At 51.1% G+C, this 15242-nt stretch overlaps 1 protein-coding gene across 1 annotated transcript; it reads left to right on the top strand.

Moving 5' to 3' along the window:
• Nucleotides 1-34: 34 nt before the first annotated feature.
• Nucleotides 35-9969, top strand: ZMAT2 (zinc finger matrin-type 2). The gene is made up of 6 exons (XM_052772178.1): nt 35-146; nt 3166-3259; nt 3768-3891; nt 5049-5122; nt 7445-7590; nt 9115-9969. The coding sequence occupies exons 1-6, from the start codon at nt 129-131 to the stop codon at nt 9256-9258; spliced, it is 600 nt and encodes a 199-aa protein (XP_052628138.1). The 5' UTR covers nt 35-128; the 3' UTR covers nt 9259-9969.
• Nucleotides 9970-15242: the final 5273 nt, after the last annotated feature.

Genomic DNA, 15242 nt, shown 5'->3' with positions numbered 1-15242 from the left:
GCCGCTGCCTCGCGGCGCTCTAGGCCACAGCGGCGGGCACTCGTTGGTGCTCGGGCGGACTGCCTCGCTTTACGGCCTGGGCGCCACCGCGCGACAGTTTCCGTTCCCTCGTCGCTCGCACCCTCAACATGGCGTCGGGCAGCGGGGTAGGTGCTGGCGGCGGCGGCGGGGTCGAGCCCGTCGCTTTCTCTTCTCGGTAGGCCCTGGGCCGTGCCGGGGGCAGGGCCGCGGCGGCTGGGGCCGCTCTGGAGGAGCAGGCGGCGAGAAGGGCCGCACCGCTCGGCCCGGCCGCGCTCGGGGCCTGCTGCCAGGCCGCGGGGTGAGGGACCCCTCCGGGGGGACGTGGCGGGGCCGGGGATACCCGGGTGAGCAGGGACCCCCGGGGGAGGCCCCATCCCTGCTTTTCACACCGCTGTGCCCTCTGTGTGTGGGCGGTGGGAGATTTGGGGCCCTCCTGAGAGGCCCCGATGCCTTCCGGGCTAGAAGGGGGGTGGACCCCACCCCGATCTTCCCTTCCTAGGGCCAGGCCACCACCGTGCGAGCCCCTGTTTCAGCCAGGCTGCGTGAGGAGATCCGAACCTGTCCCAACCCCCCGGGGTGGGGGTGCCCACCCGCCTTCAGCCCCCCGGGGCGGACCAGCCCATCCCAGGGGCCTCCTGGGGCTGGGCGATGGTGCACGCAGGCAGCTCCCTCCTTCCGTTCCCTTTCTTGTCCTGCCCCGTTGCTTCTCAGCTCCTCTGGAAAAGGTTTGCTTGTTTGCCGGCTGTCTCTCACGCTGTCCTCCTGAAGTTGCTGCTTGCTGCCATCTGCCTTGCACGGTGAAACCGCCCTTTCCGTGACTGTCATTCTGGAATCTCTGATGGCTCCCGTGTAACTTTATTATTTTATTGGTGTTGCTCGGTTTGTGTAGTGTGGCAGTGAGGTCTTTCTGCCTTTGTGGATCCCACAGGATTTGGTGTTGGGAATCCTGAGATCGGATGAGTGAGGTGGATGCCATTGGTGTAGCCTGACTGGAGAGCCACGCTGGTTTAAACACCACCAGTAATACCCCAGACAGCTGTCAGCACCTCAGGGACTGTGTTTTTCTGCTTTCTTGGCTGATCTTTCCTTCACTTGAAGCCACTTGTTGAGAAGTGAGTGGTGTTGAGAGGTCAAGAGCAGGATGTCTGCCCGGGACTGAGGTGGGGCCTGTGGTTTATTCTCAGCTGCTGGCAGTTGTGTTCCTGTTAGATTGAGCCAGACTTGAGCCTCCTGTGTTATTTTACAGGCTTTGATGCTGATACTGGCCAGATCGTTCAGTGTCCACCTCCAGAGGGAACAGGAGGCTGTGGGACACTTCTGGTTTTTAATTGTTGTTACTTATTTGGGAAATACTCTCTGTTGCCCAAAGAAGTTCTTAGATAAAAATTTTAGGGCTTGCAGCCACCCTCACCTCCACAAGACTAGTTAAGAAAAGTTCCTTTGGATAATGTCTAGCCAAGATCTTGTTACACAGTTGGGTTAAATTTCTTGCCCTGTGCCTTGATGAGGGAGATTGGTAAAAGCTGCGAAAGACTCTTTCCCTTTTATTACAAGAGGAGAATGAAGCAGCAAGTAAATTGCCTCCTCCCTGGGCTCCCACCAGCTATGATTTGTGATAATGTGCTGGTATGCAAGAGAGTCTAGATTCTGGAAAATACCCCCAAACGTTAATTTACACTCCGTGATATTTTCTTTTCTTTTGCTCAGGGTGGTTAATAAAACCTGTTATGACATGCTTAAAGTGCTTAAGAAGCTCTGGGAATAAATGAGAATTTTTCTACGCCTCCCTAAGGCATTTTCATTCCTATCAGTAGTTGTTCGTTCCATTTGAAGGATTGCCAGAGGAGAAAACGTTAAATGACTGTGCTGCTGCTATAGCTTCAAATGGGATTTATTTCCTTTGGATTGTGATTGAATTCTTGATTTGGCTGAACAGAGAAGGCGGTGGGGTGTGGGGGGGTCCGTCTTTCCCGGAGGTGTTTTAAAATACATACATCCTTTTTTTAATATGAAACCGAGAGCCTCTCACTGCCATGCTGAGTGAAAGGCAGCTTTCTAACCAAACTAGAGTTACCTCTCTAGAAAAAAAAAAGTGACTGAGTTATAAGCCGTGACGGTTACCAGGTGCAGGGGCCTTAACTGCACATGAGGCAGGCACTGCGAAGAGGCTGTCCTGGTTTCGTGAGAGTAGACTTGAATGGAAATGGGATTCTTGCCCAGTCAGTTCTACCCTCAGCGTTAGTGACTAGGTAAAAATCCCCCCTAAAAAGAATAGGTTTTGTATTCTTCAGTGCTGGCTTCACCTGAATTCAGCTTCTCTTCCTGCAACTTATCCTGTCGCTGCCAGTGTAGAGCACTCTGGGGAGCTGACAAAGGGCCAGTCTGCCTCAGAGGGGTTTTTTCCCTTCCCTGTGAAGCTGCAGGAGTGGGACATCTTACCCTGCATTTCGTACAGGTGCTTCCATGGTGTCTCCACGCCCTGCCTTGACAGATGGGCATTTCAGAGCTTTTTCTGGTTTGCTTGTACGTGTGTCTCACTTGAAAAACTCATACTGGTTCCTATGATTTCATAGCAAACTCAGCGCCTTGATTCCTGTAATGCATAGACATACTGCTGATCTCTTTGAGAGCAGGTATACGCAGCCTTCCGTACTCCTGCATCTTAACCAAACTCTTTATAGCTCACGTTGTGTTTCACGGCTTCCTCATCTGATCTTTGCAACTTGGGTTTAATTGACTTTTGGAAGAAGTATGTGTAATCTGCTAATGACTGTGCTGTGTTTGTCAGGTGGCACTTCTGTGGTCTTAGATCAATGGGTTTAAATCCCGTTTGTGTCTGTTTTTCAAAGCGAAAGCCTGGGTGATCATCTCAGGAGCTATTAAGATAAACTCATTACTTTTCTCTCTGCTTTGAAATCCTTGTAGAAGAAGTAGATATAGGCATGCTGAGTGTTATTCTCTTAAGCTATATCCTTAATTCCTAGATATGAAAACAGAGGGCATGGGGATATAACGTAGTGCCCCTAATTTACTACTGTGGCCTCACAGGCCAAGTGATTCCACCTCTTTCCCCAGTCTCCCCTCAGAGGTAGTCAAATATATAGCTAGTATAATAAATGTTAATACACTTTGTTTCCTTCTCAGACTAAGAACTTGGACTTCCGCCGAAAGTGGGACAAAGATGAATATGAGAAACTTGCAGAGAAGCGGCTCACAGAAGAGAGAGAAAAGAAAGATGGTGCGTAGTGTACTGACTCCAGGCAAGCTTTGCTCATTTGGCAGTGGGTCACCCAAACCCTTTGAGTTTAAGAGGGAGAGAGCAGCTAGAAGTGAAATCCTGGAGGGAAATAGCAGCAATTCAAGGCTGGCTTGCTCCGATCCTTTTTCCTGTGCTTCCCACCGAATATATTTTTTTGACAAAAGTAATTACTGAGAACCTTTGCCTCTGCCTGCCTGTTCTTTGGGGAGGGAGAGGAACAATCAGCCCTTGGACACAAGATCTCAGAGTATGACCCAAGTCAGAGCTGGAGATACCTCACAGATCTACCTGGTTCTAATAGGAACCAGAAATAGTGAGGAGGAAATTATATCCTTTACTGATTTTTAAAAAAAAGGTGCAATTTCTGCATGAATCAGGTAGTTCCCAGGTTCCTGGCAGGCCCCTCTTCATCACGGACAATGTGAAATCCAGCATTTCAAGCTTGAGCTTTTCTGATAAACACTTCGTTTTTTTGCGTATGTTCCAGGCAAACCAGCTCAGCCTGTCAAAAGGGAACTTCTGCGGCACCGAGACTACAAAGTGGACCTGGAGTCAAAGCTGGGGAAAACCATCGTCATCACCAAAACTACCCCTCAGTCAGAGATGGGAGGGTAGGTCATGGTCTTTTTGTTTGGAGTCTCAGAGTTGTGCTGGTGAGACCAGGGGCTGTGATACGGCAGCGAGCCCTTACGGTGCACCAGGTGGTGATTTCCTCCTGTGTTTTGAGCCTGGTGCAATGGTGCTGCACAGTATTACACTGAAACTGGCTCTTCTGGGGTAACGCATGGAAGAGATGCAGCAGGCTGAGCCCCTTCCAACACTGATACTTGATATCAGTGTTGCTTTGCCCACCTGTAGAAACAACTGAGGCAGATCTCTGCTGCCCACTTGGGTTTTGTTAGCCAGGAGGCCTGCTTGTAGTGAGACCCTATTTGCTGTTGATTTGAGTTTCTAATTTGGATATCTGCGCGCTGGGAATGGGAGAAACATCCAAATACCTGTCCTTAGGAATGGTATTTGGCCACTGCTTGTGTGGATCATGTTTGGCCGAAGGCTGAAAGATCCTTAGCTCATCCTAAGCTGTCTAGAGGTTGAAAAGAATACGTTAAGTTTGTGCCATCGTAAGAGTAAGCCTGTTAGTGTCTCACTGTTGTAGCCTAATAGCCAGCAGTGCCAGTGAGATGCGCAGCCCTGAACAGCATCCAGGGATGGAAGTGCAGGCTCTGACTGGGTTTTTGCAACAGCTCTTAAGATGGGCAGAAAGCACTGCTGTATAAAGCAGGGAGTTGCTGCTGTGAGGTGATGGGGATGGGAGGACTTACCTTGCAGCCAGGTCAGAGCCTTCAGCAGGCTGCAGTCCAGAAGCCTGAGCTGCATGGCCAGTCCTGCCTTGGAGGAGGGCAGCCAAGTCCTGTGGTGTCACAGAGTCCATCCCACCTTGTTGTGGCTGGAAGGGGAAGATGCTGTGGCTGACATATTACAGATCAGCTCATAATTTGGTTTCTGTCATCTGTCAGAGTGGCATCAGCATAAGGGTTGGTACCTCCAGTGTTAACTGGGGCAGCTCTGTCAGTCTGGGGTATGCCCTTGCACATTTCTTTTCACTGGGGCTCTCTGTAATGGAAGTAGCTTGCCTCTTGCACTGGAGAAGGGACCCGTATCCCAAGTGACATGCAGATTTCACACTGTAGATTATCTCAAATAGTTGTTCTGTGAGATGAGGTTTGTCTCATGCTTTGTAGTTAATTTTTTCTCTCTCTCCTGCCAGATATTACTGTAATGTATGCGACTGTGTGGTGAAAGACTCCATTAACTTCTTGGATCACATCAATGGCAAAAAACGTAAGGATAACTTTTCTGCCTTGTTGGAGTGTTGGTTGAGTTGGAGGGCTGCTGCAAGGCTCTGGGCTGTTCCCTTCGTGCATCCCTTCATGCCTGAGGGCTGAACACTTACACGTAGATCAAAGTGTGCTTTGGAGATCAGGATGGAGGCAGTGTTTGCTCATGAGAGCTGTGGAGGTGCTGTCTTTATCTCCTGGCACCTTCGAGGCTGCTGGACCGTTTTCGTGGAAAAAGCCCGGTAGAAATAGTGGTTGTTTTACTCAGGTTAGAGTATGTATTTTCTCCACTCACAGTGTCTGCACTGCGAGAAGCTAGGCTTAGCAAATCCTGATGTCTGCTCTGAAAATCTGGAGAGAGGCTTTTTTACAGCACCGAAACTTTAAAGATATTCTTAGATAAGTAAAAGGTATGGGACTAGCCCATTTTTGGATCGGAAGCTTCTCTTTGTCGAAGTTGAGTATGAAGCTCAAAACTAGCTGGTCCCTGAGCTCCAGGGTACGGATCAGAGTTTAGAAGGGTGGAGGCTGTGGTTTGCTGAGGATGAGCAGAGGCAGGAGTGGGGCAGTTTGACCCTGGAGTTGGGTCCAGCAGTGTGCTGGTGTTATTGTCCTGTACCTATCTCTAGTTCTTCTCTCCATTGCTGTAATGATGCAGTTAACTTAGGCCAAGATGAAGACAAGAGAAAAGAATTCCCAGTTCATCAGTCTGTTCCCTTACTGTGTTTAACTTGAAAAAGAGGACTGTGACCTTGTTGAACTGACTCTCATTTCATTACTGTGGGCATTGCTTGTCCTTAACATCTTCAGCGAGTGGGGAAAGTGGAGAAAGTAAAGGAGTAGCAGGACATACTGACACACTCTTGCCCTGTTGTTCTGCTCCTGAAGGTGATTTTGGCTCTCTGTGGAAGTCAACAAATGGCCCCTTTACAAAAAGGCAGCGGTGAATGTGATCCAGACCTGCACACTTGGCTGCTTGAACCTTTGAGAAATGGGGAGTTCAGAAGAGGACCTGAGGGCCAGTTTTCTGTAGCTAGGAGAAGAAAACCCAACGCGTTAAAGCCCTGTGCTTTTATGTGAATGGGAGGAGGACACTGAAGTACCATGTTTGGCATGTTGGGAGATTACCAATAAGCCCATATGAGAGAATCTGGAATCAAAAATCCTGGCATGACTTTGTGCGTGGGCCTGAGATGAAGGGTTGAGCTGGGATTGGAAAGTGGCTGATGCATAGCTCTTTGCTACAATATGCTTTACAGAGTAAGTTTGGGAGCTTTCGATCTGGTCCATAAACCTGGCTGAAACCTGCTTGTTCTTGGCAGCCCTTTTACTAGTTCCTGGTGTGTAGTTTGAGCTTCCAAGTGCTGCTGCATCCCTGGGACAAACCTGTGCACAGCTGCTGGGGTCAACAGGCTGTTTGGATCCAACAGGCAATGCAGGTTGGAGGCATTGCCGGGGGCAGCCCCTTCAACCTAAGCTCACTCACGAGCAGAAACTTGGGAATCTGCTCTAAACAGCCACTGAAACAGAGGCCTGGCTTAATATTTCTTGTCTCTGCTTTAGCTAGAAATGTCCTATGCAAGCATGAACTCTTACTGAGAGCCACTGATGTCTTGTTTAGCTTCTGCCGCAGCGGAGAGATGCCAGCTTGCCAGTTTTATTCTGGCCCCTTTTTCAACACTCCAGCCTTTTTTTCCCACTGGTCCAAGCTTAAATTTCCTGAAGTGTCAGAACACCAAGGTGATGGGGAGCATCCTAACAGGGAACCTTAAAAGAATAGACTGCGTCCTCCTTCTTGTAACAAGTAATGTACGGATTGTTGTAGTCACTGGCTGGTTTATGTCATGGTGTCTCCCTAAAGCCCATCCCCTCTGACATAAGAAATCCCAGTCTTTTTAGGAATATGGGACCAGATGAGGACAGAAAGTGTGTTCCTCTCTGGGGGAAGAGGCACTGCTGTGTCACACTCCCCAAGCTGTTTCTGGGTTACCTGGCATGTCTGTGGTGAGACGTGGTGTGGAGAGGAGTGCCTGAAGGCTGGGCTGTGCCAGACTCTGCCACTCAGGAACACGGGGATAGCGCTGCTCCCTGTGCTTTGAGTGGTGGGTGGCCTGCGAGTCAGGTTGGAGCACTGAGCCTTGAGGGCGTATGGCCTTGTGCATGAGTGTAGTCTGGCCCTGGAAGCTGCTTTGAGGGGATGGATGACAGGTAGGAAGAGGCTGCTGTGCTGAGATATTTAAATTGGGATTGGGGACGGGGACTATGTGCAGACTGTCAAAGGCTACAAGTGTTGCTGAACACAGCTGATTCCACTCCTGTTTTCTAGACCAGAGAAATCTGGGCATGTCCATGCGGGTGGAGCGCTCCACACTGGACCAGGTGAAGAAACGCTTTGAGGTGAACAAGAAGAAGATGGAGGAGAAGCAAAAGGACTATGACTTTGAGGAGAGGATGAAGGAACTCCGCGAGGAGGTGAGTCTGGGCAATGGCTGGTGAAGCAAAGCCCCCCAGAAACATGTTTTTGTGAGGAAATCAACCCTGGTTCCTAATCTTGTTCCACAGAAGCCTTGTTCTTGGTGGCATGGGCTTCTCGTCTGCTGCTATGAGTGGGTTTTTTTCTTCGCTGTTTGCTTTTTAAAAAGTTTTCTGCTGCTGTCCCTTTTCCCCTCTTCCGGTGTGAGGATAACTTCTGATGCTTCAGGTTTCCATTGAGAGCAGCACAAGCCTGACAATGCACCCATTTTTTGTCTCCCATGAGTTGTGTTTGAACTTGTGTGCTCTGATAAGCAGATCTGTGTCTTTGTCCCTTATCTTCCATGGTTCTCAGGATTGCTGGGATCCTTCTCCATGTGGCATAGTCATTTCTATGTGGCCTCCCTGACCGTGGAAGGGCTCTGTGAGCAGTGTGCTGTGGTGTGAGATGTGTGTGGAGGCAGTGAAAGACAGTAGATTCCTCTCAAACCTGGGCTTAGGTGTCAGATCCCTGACACTGAGATTGAGTTTATTTGAAAACCTGTCAAGGTTCTGACAGTCGAGGAGCTTCTATGGATGCTTCTCCTCCATCAGCAGTCACATAACAACGAAATGTTAAAAATTGCTGCCCGTTTAAGTCTCCCTGCCCAAGTCCTGAGCTTTGCTTCACCATAGGGGTGCTCTGTTGGGGTGCACACAGAGCAGCCCTGTGCTCTGCTCTTGAGCAGACTTGGTGCTGCTGAGCCTGATCTGTTTGGGGGAGGTAGGAGACAGGTGCCCCAGCAGTGCAGGGAGTGCTGTGGGTTGAAAAGCTACTGCCAGTCAATGTATGGCAAAAAAGAAATCAGCAGCAACTTCTGGTGTAGCTTTCTCCAGGGCACGGCTGTCTTCAGTAGCTGCAGCACAGCGGATGGTGATGGGAATGGCAGGAGCAGTTGCTAAGTTGGGAGCCGAAGCCATGCTTCTATGTCGCCCGGTACAAGCCTGGCACTGTTCCAGGGCTTGTGATCCTTGCAGAGCAAAACACTTTGATTAGAGCAGTGCAAACTCTTTGATGCCAAAACCCCCCAGAGCTGCTCAGAGCTTCAGCTTCTGTTCCAGTGAGCAGCTGTCACTCTGCCAGGCTGAAAGCCAACAGGCAGCAACATTTGGCATCACAGTCACGGGAACGGGGCATCGTACGAAGGAAAGGTCTCCTGCTTTAAAAACAGCTCCTTCTTGCCTCAGTCTTCTAGATGAAATTTCGACGTTTATTCAGAAGAGAGAGTATCAGAACACTTCTTTTTGGCTACATCTTGTGTGTGTGACTCTGCTCTTGGGGTGGTAGGTGGAGTAGTCTGGAAACAGTGGGAAACTTCCTCCTGGGAGACTGCAGGCCAGGATTTCTGCCAGCTTTTTTATCTTCTCAGACGCAACTTGGGTGCTGTTGGTAGGACTTGGGTTAACTGTGCAGTGCTTGGTGTCTCAAAAGCTTACTCAGCTCAGGAGGTTCAAATTACTTTGCTGTTCTGTTCCTTGCTGCAGGAGGAGAAGGCCAAAGCCTACAAGAAGGAGAAGCAGAGAGAGAAGAAAAGGCGGGCAGAGGAAGATTTGACATTTGAAGAGGATGATGAAATGGCAGCTGTGATGGGTTTCTCTGGTTTCGGCTCAACCAAAAAGAATCACTGAGCAGCTCTGGACTCTCCTCTTTCTTGAAACAGATTGTTTTTACCCAGGGGACTCTGGATAACTCTTAAAAGACTTGATTGAGGACTTGTATGTAAATCTCCCAGTAGAAGTTGGCTGGAGGAGTCAAAAAGCGATTCCATGCTCTACCTGTGCTGCAGAGCAAGCTCCGCCTGTCATTAGCTTCCCATCTCCTTCTGTGTCCTAGATCTGGCTGCTCATCACTGCTCTATGGCCTTGTGTGTGCAGGGAAGTGTTCTGCTGGGTACGTTTTTGTGTCAATAAAGTGCAACAGTTCTGTACAGATGGCCTGGTTCAGGATTAATCTAGTTGTCAACCAGGCATCATTGTTCTGGGCCCTAGTTGTTTTAATTGTCAACCGGGCTGTGTGTTTGAGATGCAGGGAGTGATTCAGTTTCTTTTTGGACCATGTAACTGAAGGAAATGTGCTGTGGCAAGCGGTGTTGAGTGGTACAACCTGCATCTTTATGGCTTGTGCTGAGCAGAGCTGGTGGCTGCATGGAGTCTGGGTTGCCGACACTTTCCTGTGTATTTTATCTGCAAGGGATACTTCCCTGCTTTTCTTTGTGTTTCATCCCATAACTTTGGTATCTTTAAGGCAGGGGAGAAATTCCTCCCCACAACTGATCTAGGATAGAGCAAATGAAAGAAAGGTGTGTGCAATTTGCCAGAAATAAATGGATTGTTTTAATGGGTCCTTTGGTGGGAGTTTGATTCCTTCTTTGTTTCGAGAGCTTCTGCCTCCCACTGAGAAGAGCTGCTTATATCCCAAGCTGCGCAGAGCTGGTGGTGGCTTTCTGGGGACCTCAACAGAGGCCAAGGCAAGGCTTGTGCCCTCCTCTCTTGTGGCTCAGCTGCCCTATGCAGGCAATTGCCATCATTATTGGCTTTTTAAAGTAATTCTGGAGATGGGTGTAAGAACACGAGAGGGGAAAGGGAAAGGGAGGACAGGACTGGGGACCTGCATTTCCGTCAGGCAATGCAAGAGCAGGCTGGGTCGCATTCCAGAATTTACCAGCCTTAGTATATTAAGGGCCATTTTTTTCCTGTCTACTGGCTATCAGTGTCTTTTCACCTCTGCCCTCCCCTAAATCCACTTCATTTCTGCTTTTATTTACTTCAGTCAAACCTTGTGTGACTCATTTCCATCTACAGTTAGGATTTATATTTTGCGTGGCTGGGCTTTCGTAGCTCTGTCTCACTCTCCTCTCTCTTTTTATGTATATTGATGAAATCCTTGCTCTTGCCCTTCTCTGTACTTGTATGAAATTTCCAGCCCGAGGAAGGCTGCAGTGTGTTTAGCCTGCTCTTTCTAATACGTCTAGAACAAATCCTGTAATGTTGTGCTGCTGTTTTAATTCCTTAATCTTAGACTGCTGACAGCTTCATTGCCTCAGGTCTTTCCGCTTCAATTCAGATTATAATCCCCGTTGAAGATGCTATTGAAATGATATATAGCCAGTCAGATACAACTGTCCTTGGAGGTTTGACCCTTTTAACTTGGCAATCCTTTGACTTCGGCAAACGCTCTCTGAGCACACAAGCTGGAAGGGCGACTTTCATTCCAGCCACGTACCTAGCGCTGTTCAGACTGCAGCACGTGGCTCTGGCCGAATGGGAGAGAGGAGATGCTTGTGCCTTTGTGCCCTCCGGGGTGTGAAAGGGATGCTGCCGTGGTTTCATACACATTAAAAGTTTAGGACGTTTCAGAGAAGATTTAGCAGCAGCCATTTAATCCCAGCCACCAGCTCTGCAGACAACCAGACCCTCGCTGCAGCCTGAATTTGGTTTGTGCTTCTGGGGTAGGGGCAGAGACTGCCCTGCACCCTCCCTCTTTCTCAGGTTGTGACCTTGGAGCCAGTGACCTTGGTTTCCCCACGGAGCATCCAGCCATTCTTGTCCATCCTGGTGCTCATAAGGGGCGAGGTGTGAAATGGGCAGCCCCTGAAAAACCTTCCCGGGGAGGCTGCCCGGGTTGTGCAGCCTCCTGCCCCCGGGCTGGAGCCTGCCCAGGCCTGACCCAGCCTCTCCGAGCGCCCTGCTCTTCTCTGCCTGCTGCTCTCGGTCTGGGGAGGAAATCCCTCCGCGGCACAGCAGAGTGGTAGAGGGCTTTCATTAACGAGATTCCTCTTTGGTAAAAAGCCTGTCATACCCAAACTCCATCCCGAGGCCATCTGCATCCTCTGGGCTGAAGCCCCAGCCCCAGCATCTCTGCGCTGCTGCTTCCGCCTGGTCCCAGCGCTGGGGCTGCTCTCGCCGGGGGAGCCCGGCTCTTTGTCTCAGCGGCTTGCTGGGAGCAGTGGTGTGTGCGGCAGCAGATACAAGCTCTTGCTGGATTCCCAGCAGCGGGAGCTGCCTCTAGCCAAGGATGAAAAGCTGGTTTCATGGGAGGAAATAATATTTAGAGAAGAGACAGATAAGATTCCCTGCACCCGCCACGTTAACCCTTTGCTCGCTGCCCACAACGCTGGAGCAGTGGTTCTCTGTGACTTCATTACTGCTTGCGATCTCCATGCTGAATTGTAAGGCTGCTGGTGCTGGATGTGCCCGTGTATGTCAGTGCTTGGGGTTTTAATTGGAGAGAGGGAGACCCCAGCTGTGCAGCTCTCCTTGCTGCTTCCCCCACCAGCAAACAGGGCTGGGGTGCTCTGCACCTGCTGATTCCTACTTCACTCTTGCCAAAAGGGGATGCAGCTCTTCCACGAGTTAAAACTGGGATCTGGCGGAGTAAGGAGGGGTGTTTCTCATGGTTCTTGCATCCAGGCTGGGGTATCCTGCCTGGTCTCACGGTGAAAGTGTTTTGAGGTGTCTGGAGCCAGCTTGGTGCTTGTTCTCAGTGCCTGGGCAGAGGATGCAAGGCTCTGCCCTGGCCACAGAGCAGTTCCTCGCAGCATGCAGCTCTGAGGACCTGGGGGAAGGATCTCCTGGTTCAGCAGACCTGCCTGCACCCCCTCTGTCCCAGCCGTGCTGGGGACTGTGCTCAGCCTGAGCCAGACTGCTATGGCTCCATCCCATTAAATATTGATGGCAGTGTTTGGAGAAACACTCAGGCACCACCGCAGACCCTAGAGAAAACACAAATCGATCTTGCCCCCACCAATTCTTCTCTCCCAGCCATCTTCTTCCCTGGCCTTCTCCTGGGAAGGAGGACTGAGCCTCATGGAGGGGCTAAGCATCAACACCCAGCTGCTTTTCCCCTTTCCTTCCTTCAGAGGGATGTAGGAGACTGTTGGGCACCCTCTTAACCCTGCCCTCTCCTGCTGGCCCACCTTCCCCTCAGTCTCTTCAGGTCCTGCTTGGGACTAGAGCAGCAGCAGCTGGATCCAGCCCAGCATTCCCACTGTCCCAGTAAAATGACTGGGATCAGGGACCTGGAGTGATTCTGGAGTGGAAGAGGTCCCAGCCTGGCCCCATGTGTTACTCTGCCTGGGCCAGCTGAATCATTACCTGCTTCAGTGACTTTATTAGCAAAAAGACCCAGCTTTTTAGTGATTTACACCAGTTTTACATCCCACTGTCCTGAAAGAGAGGTTTAAGAGCTTGGCAGGAGCTCCAGTCCTCCCACTGCTCAGGCCATAAGCTACTGCTGCCCCAGTTAGGCAGCCGTTCTTGCCACTTGCCATCATTAAGCTAAACAACATCCACAGGTACTATCCCTGGAAACCCCCCTCTCCTGCTTCGCTTTCACCTGGTATATGGCAGTGCCAGGAGGATGTTACCATCAAACCCCTGCTCTGCTGGGGACAGGCTGTGGGGCTCCTGGGTCTCCCACACCCCGTCCAACGACCTTCTGCTGTGGTACCATCCCATGCAACCCTGGAGCCAGTTTTGCTCTGCCCTCCTCTGCCCCCGGGCTCTATGGACACCCTGTTTACTAAGTGCCACCTCGATGAGTCAACCCTTGGCCCAACCTGTAACCTGTCCTGCTTTCCTCACGTGGGGGGACAAGGTCTCCCCAAGGAAGAGCCCGATCTGTGCAAGGGCAAAGGTCCAACCCCTGTTTGGAGGTGGTGTTTCTGCAGAAGGGAGTAGGAAGGGATGGGGTAGGAGAAGGTAGACTTGGGGGGGCTGTCCCTGGGCTGGGAGGTGTTTGCTTCCCATCTGGAGCTTGGATGGGAAACTTGGACACCTGTTTTTTTCTAAAAGGGCCAAGCAAGGAGCGGGGGACACCTACAGCGAAGTGCTGCTTGGCCTGGAGACCTCGGCAAGTTGGGCCACTCTCCACACAATATTCGCAGCTGACCAGGTCAGGCCACAGATGGGACCAAGAGGGAACAGTGTTCTTGAATGCTCCAAACTGGGAGGAAGGAGACAGGCCCAGTGGCTTCCCCCCATCCCTGTCAGATCTGCTGCCGTAGTCAGGCTGGGCTGGAGGGTTGTTGGAAGGATGGATGGTTTCTGCTGGGCTCAGTGGTGGGGCTCCTGAGCAAAGGGGAGGTATTGCTTTGTCACAAGAAAAGTAAAAAACCATCATCAGCCAGAGAACAAACAGCTCCAGGCTGGAGAAGGATCAGGGAGAGGGCGAGATGGGGAGGAGCAGGGGGAGCATGGGGACAGGGCGTCTGCAGGAGGTTTTTTCGGGGACTTGTGATCTCAGAACAAATTCCTGCTGTTGGCTGTGCACCAGCGGCACCATTTCGCCAACTCACGCGTACCTCCCCATCGCCAGCTTCGCCGTGCTGAGTGCCTGGGGGGACCAGGGCCGCTCTGTGGAGGGCTGCGGGAATATGGTCCCTGCTCGAGAGCATGTGATCTGCCAGGCAGCCGGGGAGCCCCGGGGGCACTGCCATGCCTTTGTTCCTCCTTCTCTTTCTTTTCCACCTTCAGATTTTTTTTTCGCCTCTGCTTCCAGCCTGATGCGTATGCAGCACTCCCCCCCCCCGCCTTTCCACCCACAGTTTCTGTCTTGATTTTCCTTTCTCTCTACAAATATGTGTTCCTTAGGCTCCTTATCCTCCCTGCCCAGCACCCCTCATCAGCATTGCCTCCCCAAACTTGTCAACTTGTCCTTTTTTTTCCTCCCTTGCCCCATCTCCCTGTTTTCCCACAGGCCCTCCTTGTCCCTTCCCCTGCCCGCTCCTCTTCCTTCCCTCCAGCTGCTTGGGCTCCCGTTCGCTCACTCTCTGTCTCCCCTTCTCTGACAGTTTGGGGGAAATCTGTCTGTGTCAACACACAAATTCCATTATTTATTGGCTGAGTGGAGCGAGGTCCTACACTCGTCTGTAATTGTCTGTAGATCAAAGCGCCTGCTGATGGCAGCTTTGCCTTCTTGCAGCAGAACACCACCCCCAGCTTCACGCTCCCCATCCTCCCGGGGGAGTCGGGTGCGTGCGTGTTGACACCCTCGATGACTGATCTCCCAGACAGAGAGGAAAGAAGTAGGGCTGGTGGGGGAGAAAAGGGAGACCTGGAGGATCTGCAAAGCTCCCGGGAGCAGATGGGGATGTTGGGGGGTGTCTCAGGGGCCACACAGTCCCCTGCAGGGGCTAGGGGAGGGTGGGAAGGTAGAGGTGGTCCCTATCCTGCGAATGGGGACAGAGAAATGAAGTGAAAGTGGGGACAGGGAAGCAGGATCCACATATCTGTCCAGGACTGGAAGAACTGGAATTTCTTCTCCAGAGATGCATCCCCAGAGATCCAGGATGGCTCCATAGAAGCAGATAGCTAAAAACCAGAAATGGGGACAAAGGAGAATGTGCCTTTTTCTACCTTTCCCTTCTGAAACCACCAATGTAGCCCAGAGATGTGGGACTTCAAAGTAAAATGCAGGCACCCGTTTGTTGTTTGGGCATTGATGCAAGGGTATGTGTGTGGGGAGAGGACAACAAAACATCCACCCCAACTCCAACCCCTTGACGTCCTCTTTGGGGTCCCAACTCCAACATTTCCAGCTGCTATTTAGCATGCTGCGAGAGGAGAGGAGAGGAGAGGAGAGGAGAGGAGAGGAGAGGAGAGGAGAGGAGAGG

Source organism: Harpia harpyja, chromosome 20 (genome assembly GCF_026419915.1).
Source record: "Harpia harpyja isolate bHarHar1 chromosome 20, bHarHar1 primary haplotype, whole genome shotgun sequence".
In the NCBI taxonomy this organism is placed as follows: domain Eukaryota; kingdom Metazoa; phylum Chordata; class Aves; order Accipitriformes; family Accipitridae; genus Harpia; species Harpia harpyja.
The sequence above is the reverse complement of the archived record's forward strand: the minus strand, read 5'-3'. Positions and strand labels throughout refer to the sequence as shown.

Bases quoted from the DNA above. Each gene is read 5' to 3' on its own strand.
- ZMAT2 (XM_052772178.1), top strand. The intron at 3,260-3,767 runs GTGCGTAGTGTA...CGTATGTTCCAG, and splicing joins AGAGAGAGAAAAGAAAGATG to GCAAACCAGCTCAGCCTGTC. The intron at 3,892-5,048 runs GTAGGTCATGGT...CTCTCCTGCCAG, and splicing joins CCTCAGTCAGAGATGGGAGG to ATATTACTGTAATGTATGCG.